The 9,064-nt window shown below is 49.4% G+C and overlaps 1 protein-coding gene across 1 annotated transcript; it reads left to right on the forward strand.

The window, feature by feature from the left end:
- Positions 1-1,109: 1,109 nt before the first annotated feature.
- LOC307068387 (primary amine oxidase, lung isozyme-like) lies at positions 1,110-8,802 on the forward strand (the record flags this gene model as incomplete). The annotated part of the gene is given in 6 exon segments (XM_079726217.1): positions 1,110-1,191; positions 1,194-1,232; positions 1,235-2,704; positions 7,100-7,385; positions 8,153-8,282; positions 8,527-8,802. Coding segments are annotated over 6 exon segments (2,283 nt in total).
- Positions 8,803-9,064: the final 262 nt, after the last annotated feature.

Here is a 9,064-nt window from a genome sequence, read left to right on the forward strand (position 1 = left end):
CTAACATGGCTTCCTGGGGAAGTGCTCTTGGACATGTCCAGGTTGCAGAGGATTCTCCTCCAGGCTCACAGAGGTGCATGTCCTCTCTCCGGATCCCTCAGTCTCTCCTAGTTCCCCTCAGGACCTGGCTGCACAGAGGACGGCAGTCTCCCACACATCACCTGCCCAAGAATGGAGGCAAGTTTGCTCTCTGCCTCTGCAATATTTTGGAGGCGGGTTTCCTGGAAATGAGGCTTCTGGGCAGCTAGGTTATGTTCACAGCCAGTTTCCAGGCACCCTGACCTCTGCCGTGCTCCATCAGTCCTGCTCAAGTGGGGAGGGATCTCTGTTACACTGAAACTCCCCACCCCCTCCAACTTTGGACTGGCTCCACCACCCCCCATGCTCCCCTCCAGTGATTTAGGGTGCTCAGGGCCTCCAAGATGTTGACCTGGCTCAGCCCTTCAGCCCCCCAGCTCCTCCCAGGTGCTTTATGTTCTCAGCATGACTCTCCAGTCTCCTATGGGTGCCAGTAGGATTCTGGTTGATGGGGCAGCCGTAGACTGTGATGAGGGCTTCTTCAGCTAGAGGACGGAAGGAGGGAATCCGGCTGGAGGGGTGTGCACAGGTGAGTTTTGCTTGCGGCCTTGTAGCCAGGAGAAAGGCCGCATCTGGAGAGTGGAGGAAGGGCCCAAGGACAGTCCCTTTCTGCCCCTGTCACTTCTCCCGCTTGCCTCTCTCCAGGTGTATCTCCCAAACCGATCCCTCTCCCACTTCATTCCCCAACCTTGAACCCACTTCATTCCCCAACCTTGAACCTTGAACCTGTGTGTTTGTTTTGGAACAGGACGACAGAGGCTTACATGAGCCACTTAAAGCCCACATTCCTACATCAGCCCCACCTCCCGAGCCTGGACTGACCACTGATTCCCCCAACCTCCACCCCCTGCCAACCTTCTGCCCTTGGCTGCTTGTCTTGAATGTACCCATCGTGCCATTGCCCAGAAGCCCCACCCAGAGCCAGGAACCTCCAGAGACTGAAAGGGGCATCCTGCATCCAGGTCCTGTCTGTCTGTCTTTCTATCTTGCATTCTGATTCAAGAGCCTGGAGGCAGCCAGGAGCTTTAGCTATGGCTGTCTTTATTCTTTTGTCCCTGTGGAATGTTCTGGTGACGGGCATGGGTGAAGGTGGTGCTGGGAGTGAGGAAGGAGTTGGAAGGAGTGTCATCCCAGCCTGCCTCCCCGCTGCCCTCCGGATCTCCCAGTGCCCAGCCCTGGACACACCCTGGCCAGAGCCAGCTGTTTGCAGACCTGAGCCGAGAAGAGCTGACAGCTGTGATGAGCTTTCTGACCCAGAAGCTGGGACCAGGCCTGGTGGATGCAGCTCAGGCCCAACCCTCAGACAACTGCATCTTCTCGGTAGAGCTGGAGCTGCCCCCCAAGGCTGCAGCCCTGGCCCACCTGGACAGGAGGAGCCCCCCGCCTGCCCGGGAGGCACTGGCCATCGTCTTCTTTGGCGGACAAGCCCAGCCCAATGTGACTGAGCTGGTGGTGGGGCCGCTGCCGCACCCCTCCTACCTGCGGGATGTGACTGTGGAGCGTCACGGGGGCCCCCTGCCCTATCACCGACGCCCCGTGCTCACGCGAGAGTACCTGGACATAGATCAGATGATCTTCAACAGAGAGCTGCCCCAGGCTGCTGGTCTCCTCCACCACTGCTGCTTCTACAAGCACCAAGGAGGGAACCTGGTGACCATGACCACAGCCCCCCGTGGCTTGCAATCAGGGGACAGGGCCACCTGGTTTGGCCTCTACTACAACATCTCAGGGGCTGGGTTCTTCCTGCACCCCGTAGGTTTGGAGCTTCTGGTAGACCACAAGGCTCTGGACCCTGCTCGCTGGACCATCCAGAAGGTGTTCTTTCAAGGCCGCTACTATGAGAGTCTGGCCCATCTGGAGGAGCAGTTTGAGGCCGGCCTGGTGAATGTGGTGGTGGTCCCAGACAACGGCACAGGTGGGTCCTGGTCCCTGAAGTCCCAGGCGCCTCCGGGTCCGGCTCCCCCTCTGCAGTTCCATCCCCAGGGCCCCTGCTTCAGTGTCCAGGGGAGTCGAGTGGCCTCCTCACTGTGGACTTTCTCCTTTGGCCTCGGAGCTTTCAGCGGTCCAAGGATCTTTGACATCCGATTCCAGGGAGAACGGCTGGCTTACGAGATCAGCCTCCAAGAGGCCTTGGCTGTCTATGGTGGAAATTCCCCAGCAGCAATGCTGACCCACTATATGGATGGCAGCTTTGGCATGGGGAAGTACTCCACGCCCCTGACCCGTGGGGTGGACTGCCCCTATCTGGCCACCTACGTGGACTGGCACTTCCTTTTGGAGTCCCAAGCCCCCAAGACACTACCTGATGCCTTATGTGTGTTTGAGCAGAACCAGGGCCTGCCCCTGAGGCGACACCACTCAGACTTTCATTCCCACTGTTTTGGGGGCCTTGTGGAGACAGTGCTGGTCTTCAGATCTGTGTCGACCTTGCTCAACTATGACTACGTGTGGGATATGGTCTTGCACCCCAGTGGGGCCATCGAAGCCAAATTCCACGCCACAGGCTATATCGGCTTATCCTTCCTCTTTGGTGCTGCCCGAAGATACAGAAACCAGGTTAGGGAGCACACGCTGGGCACGGTTCACACCCACAGTGCCCACTTCAAGGTGAATCTGGATGCAGGTGGTAAGACATCCTGGCGGAGGCCAGGATTCCAGTAAAGGGGGCTGAAGTCTCCATGCCTAGATTTAAAAATGGTCATTGAAACATTAAAAATGTAAAAGTATAAGAAGAAAATGTGAAAGTCATCAAATTCCTCAGAGATTTTCACCCTTAGATGGTTATTCTCTCATGCTTAAAAAAAGTCTTTCCTTTTTTAAAATCGTGCATCTGCAATCTAGAATATATTACAGTGTATACTATGTATATGTGATATACTGATATACATATTTAGAATTTTACCAGCAAATTTCAATCATAATGTACATATATTTTGTCACTTCTAATTTCTCACATAACAACATATTACACTCAGGCAAACAACAAATATTTACCGAATGAATGCGTATTTGTGCCAAGCACTGCACTAAAACAATGTAACAAATGCAACAACATCCCTGCTCTCGGTAGGCTTAGGTTGTAATGGAGGAGAGGAGAGCACGTGGAGGGCTCCTGGAAAATGTGAGAGAAACATTTTTTTTTAATTGAAGTTTACTTGACTTAACAATGTGTTAATTTCTGCTGTACAGCAAAGTGATTCAGTTATACATATATATATTCTTTTTCATATTCCTTTCCATTATGATTTTTTTAATTCATTAATTAATTTATTTATTTTTGGCTGCTTTGGGTCTTCCTTGCTGCATGCGGGCTTTCTCTAGTTGCTGCGAGCAGGGGCTACTCTTCGTTGCGGTGCCTGGACTTCTCATTGCAGTGGCTTCTCTTGTTGCTGAGCACGGGCTCTAAGTACACGGGCTTCAGTAGTTGTAGCACGTGGGCTCTAGAGCACAGGCTCAGTAGTTGTGGCACACGGGCTTTGTTGCTCCGCGGCATGTGGGACCAGGGCTCGAACCCATGTCCCCTGCATTGGCAGGCGGATTCTTAACCACCGCGCCACCAGGGAAGTCCCCCATTATGATTTATCACAGGATATTGAATATAGTTCCCTGTGCTATCCAGTAATACCTTGTTGTTTATCCATTCTATATATAACAGTTTGCATCTGCTAACCTCAAACTCCCAATCCATCCCTCCCCCTGGCAACCACAAGTCTGTTCTCTATATCTGTAAGTCTGTTTCTGTTTCATAGATATGTTCATTTGTGTCGTTCTTTAGATTCCACATATAAGTGATATCATATGGTATTTACCTTTCTCTTTCTGACTCACTTCGCTTAGTATGGTAATCACTAGGTCCATCCATGTTGCTGTAAATGACATTATTTCATTCTTTTTTATGGCTGAGTTGTATTCCATTGTGTGTATGTATATGTACATATATATATATGTATGTATGTATCTATCAGATCTTCTTAATCTAATCGTCTGTTGATGGACACTTAGGTTGCTTCCAGGTTTTGGCTATTGTAAATAGTACTGCTCTGAACACAGGGATGCATGTATCTTTTTGAATTACGGTTTTGTCCGGCTATACACCCAGGAGTGGAATTTCTGGATCATATGGCAACTGTATTTTTAGTTTTTTAAGGAACCTCCATACTGTTTTCCACAGTGGCTGCGCCAATTTACATTCACACCAACAATGTAAAAGGGTTCCCTTTTCTCCACTTCTGAGGGGAACATTTTTATGCTTAACCTCTCTGTATCTCAGTTTACTCAAGTGTAAAAATGGTGTAACAGTGCATTCCTCATAAGACTGTTGTGAGAATTCATGATGACTATTTAAAAACATTTTTTTATTTTGAAATAACTTTAGACTTACAGAAAAGTTGCAGATATTACATAGAGTTCTCATATACCCGTCACCAGCTCCCCCTAATGTAAACATCTTGCATAACCACAGGACAATCACAACCAGGAAATTAACATTATTACAATACTATAGACTACAGACTTTATGAGAATTTCATCAGTTCTTTACTGATTTCCTTTCTCTGTTCCGGGATCTAAACCAGCAACCCACCTTGCACTTAGATGTCCTGTCTCCTTATGGTCTCCTCCAATCTGGCAGTTCTTTAGGTTTTCCTTGTCTTTCAGGAACTGACACTTTAGAAGATACTAGTCAATCATTTTGTAGAATGTCTTTCAATTTGGGTTTCTCTGATATTTTCTCATGATTGGGTTGAGCTTGTGTTTTTGTTTTTGTGGAGGTTTTTTTGGTAAGAAAACCACAGAAATGACTTTATACCCTTCTCAGAGCATCATATCAAGGGGTATGTGATGTCCATATGTCTTATTACCAGTGATATTGGCCTCAAGCATTTGGTTAGGGTGGTGTTTTCCAGCTTCCTCCATTGCAAAAGTTACTGTTTTTCCATTTTCAATTAATAAATATTTGGGGGAAATTTTTGATGCTATGCAAATATACTATTTCTTTTCTTCTCAAACTCTTGCCTGCAAATTTTAACAACTGTTGGTGGATTTTTCCTTCAACAATTATTATTGCTGTGTCATTTACATTTTTTCTTTTATTCTTTATACATTTATTAATTGGAATTCTCTGTTAAGAAAGTGTTATCCCTCCTTTTTACTTTATTTATGTATGTAATTATTATTATTATTATTTTTTTTGCGGTACGCGGGCCTCTCACTGCTGTGGCCTCTCCCGTTGCGGAGCACAGGCTCCGGACGCGCAGGCTCAGTGGCCATGGCTCACGGGCCCAGCCGCTCCGTGGCATGTGGGATCTTCCCGGACCGGGGCACGAACCCGTGTCCCCTGCATCAGCAGGCGGACTCTCAACCACTGCGCCACCAGGGAAGCCCTGTATGTAATTATTTATTCATAACTGTATGGACTCATGGATATTTTATTCTAAGGGTTATAACCCCATGCTGTCATTTATTTTGTTCCTTAAATTGTTTCAGTTTTGGCCATTGGGAGAGCCTTCAGGTTGGTTCCTGTGTCTTGCTGACATGCCTCCATCCTTTTTTGAGCACTTCTTTACTTTCTGGCACTGCAAGATATTCCAGTTACATCTTGTATTTTCCCTGCCCCAGCCCTGAAATCAACCACTTCTCCAAGAATGTCTTGTTCCTTTTATTGGAGAATAGTATTTAGAAACCAAGATCTGGGTACCAGGTGTGCTCATTATTACTGGGATGTCATTGCTTTTAGGCTCTCTTATCAGACTTAGCTAGAAAATACATGTATGTATTCTAACTGATGTACACATCTCTCTTTATCTCTACATCTAAGCTATGACAACTCTTAAAGCACTTGGAATGGTGCCTGACACGCACAGAGAAGTATTAGCTATTATTATTATTATTATCCACATGAGCCTGCTTGTGTGGATGTACCAGAAAAGGAACTCTTGGCCTTTAATTGTCATCTACAAGTAGAAACTGTGGAGTGTGGACTAGGAGCAGTAATTCACAAAGGGAAACAGAGGGTTTGTTTAATCAGTCTCTGCTCTCTTTGATCTTTGGAAGGTATGGAGGGAGCTTCCGGCGTGTTTTGGTTTACTGCTCTTTGGTCTCAGATCACTTAAGTTGAGTCCTAATATAGAACCTAGTTGGACTCCAATAAAATCATTAAAAACTCCAAATATTCAGGCAACAGACTATGTCTTTGGCCTTGCCCCTTATTCCTTGCCAATCCCCAAGCAAAAGAAAACACCGCTAAGCTCCAGCAGTGTTGGGCCTGGGGTCTGACTCTCCTTCCCTCTGACCTGCGTGTCTGCTGTCCATGTGTGGTGGAGCCCCTTTGTGTTGGTTTCCTCTGGGTGCTGATGTGTAGGCAGTATAGAGCCAGACTGAGACCTGGGTCCCCAGCACTGCCATGAAACTAACCACATGCCCTTGGTGACAAACTGGGGCACATTATTTAAATTCTCTAAGCCTCAGTTGTCCCATCTGTAAAATGGGGACAATTATAGTTCCTCCTCCATCAGGTTGTTGTGCAAGTAAAGCATCAATCCATGTAAAGCCCTCAACACACGGCCTGTGCAGAGCTCCTCCAAGTTCAACAAATATGAGCTACTGCTGGGATTATTTTCATGAGAAGGCAGTTCTAGTGATGCCAGAGGGCTTCAGATATGAGGTGCAGACCCTTTCCTCAGGTCAGAAAGAACCTGACCCTGCACGTTGCCTGCTACACTGTTCCAACCTCAGGTAAACCACCCTCCCTTCAGCTCCTCAGAGGGGGAAGGTCAGTGGAAGCCCAGTCACAAGGCATCTGGGACTATTACCAGAGATGATATCAAGAAGAAAGACCTTCTCCAAACCTCTGGATCAGGGACATCTTGGGGAGAGGGGAGAGAAGCAGAGGGCACACTCAGTCTGGCTTTCTCTTTGGCCCCCACTCTGAAGCCAGGTGGGGACAGTCCAGAGGGGGCGGAGCAGCTGCATGACCAGCCCTCCCTCCCCACTTCCCCCCACCATCTCCACTTCACCCCTGCAGGACTGGAGAACTGGGTCTGGGCTGAGGACATGGCTTTTGTCCCTACGGCGGTACCCTGGAGCCCCAAGCACCAGATACAGAGGCTGCAGGTGACCCGGAAGCTGCTGGAGACGGAGGAGCAGGCCGCCTTCCCCCTGGGAGGTCCCTCCCCTCGCTGCCTGTACCTGGCCAGCAATCACAGCAACAAGTGGGGGCACCCGAGGGGCTACCGCTTCCAGACAGTCAGCTTTGCTGGGGAGCCCCTGCCCCAGAACAGCTCCACGGAGAGAGCCTTGAGCTGGGCAAGGTGGGTGATGGGGTGTCAGAGAGGCACTGGGGGAGGCGGACTGTACAAAAGGCTCCATGTTGCTGGGAACCCAGGCTCCCCCACCTCCCATGGGTGTGTGTACATATACACACTCACAATCACACATTCACACACACACTTTCCTGCAGCCACAATCTTAGGCTGCTCAAAATGAAGCCTCCTGTGTGGATGAATGAATGAAAAGCTACATGCTGAATCAAATATGACAAAATGCTCCAGGTAGAATCTAGGAAGTGGGTATATGGGTGTTCACTAGACTATTCTTTTAACTTTTCTGTATGTTTAAAATGTTCACAATCAAAACAATAATAATAATAAATAAATAAATAAGAACTGAAATGTTCACAATCAAGTTTGGAGGGGAAAACAAAGAGAGGAGCACAGATCTGAGGGAATATTCCCCAAAATGCAGGCACATGAGATACTGAAATTCACCTAAGATGGGAATCAGGCCATGTCTGTGCATATGCATCCAGGCCCAGACTCCCATCTGCATGGATGCGTGAGCGACAGTCCCACCTGAAGTCTGAACAATGGGCCAGTAGGTGTTTGAGATACAGGATATTGAGCAAATGCGGGAACTTTGTGAGAGAGAGAGAGAGAGAGGGAAGTGGACAGAGAACAGTAAAGAGGCTGGACAACATAAGACCTTTATGCTCATTTCCCCTTTGTGTCCTCTCTTCAGTGCAGCTTCAGGCAGCAGGATGGGTCGATGACCTTGTGGGTCTAATCCAAATCCCCTGCAGGTACCAGCTGGCTGTGACCCAGCGGAAGGAGGAGGAGCCCAGAAGCATCAGCATCTATAATTTGAAGGACACCTGGACCCCTACCCTGGACTTCACTGACTTCATCAACAACGAGACCATTGCTGGGCAGCTGAGTTGAGGGGGCGGGGGTGGGCATGAGCGGGGAGGCGGGGGGAGCAAGGGTGAGCCTCCTTACTCTCTCCCAAGCCGGATTCCTCTAGGGGTCTTTAGAACCCACTAAGGAAGAAAGCGCTATGATCTCACATCTTTCCTGGGCTGCTGAGCTCAGTCCCTCCCATACAAGGCCACTGGGGGAGGCGGACGTGTCCTTAGCAAAGCCAGGCCTCATGATCCTCTTTCTTCGCCCCCATTAGGACTTGGTGGCCTGGGTGACAGCCGGTTTCCTGCACATCCCCCACGCAGAGGACATTCCCAACACAGTGACTGTGGGGAACGGCGTGGGCTTCTTCCTCCGACCCTACAACTTCTTTGACCAGGACCCCTCCATCGATTCTGCTGACTCCGTCTACTTCCGGCAGGACCAGGATGCTGGGGCCTGTGAGGTCAACCCCCTGGCTTGCCTCCCCCAGGCTGTGGCCTGTGCCCTCCACCTCCCTGCCTTCTCCCACGTGGGCTTCTCCCACAACTAGGTGGCTCCTGGGATGGAGAATATGGCTGGGACCCCAGGGCCAGGGAGTGTGGGGAGGGGAGGGGATGGGCACTGGATGGGGCAGTCCTTTCTCGCATCATCCTCCCTTCCCTCCCCCTCCCTGCTGGGAGCATCCTGAGTCTGTGATGCATGACACATGGGGTTCTTAGCTTTGTTGACCTCAAACCTCCTGGGTTCCTGTCGCAGAGAAGAGAGGAATGGCCAGCCAGGAGTCTAAAGTGATGGCCATACTTTTACCAGAA

The sequence above is a fragment of the Hyperoodon ampullatus genome (genome assembly GCF_949752795.1).
Source record: "Hyperoodon ampullatus genome assembly, chromosome: 19".
Taxonomy (NCBI): domain Eukaryota; kingdom Metazoa; phylum Chordata; class Mammalia; order Artiodactyla; family Ziphiidae; genus Hyperoodon; species Hyperoodon ampullatus.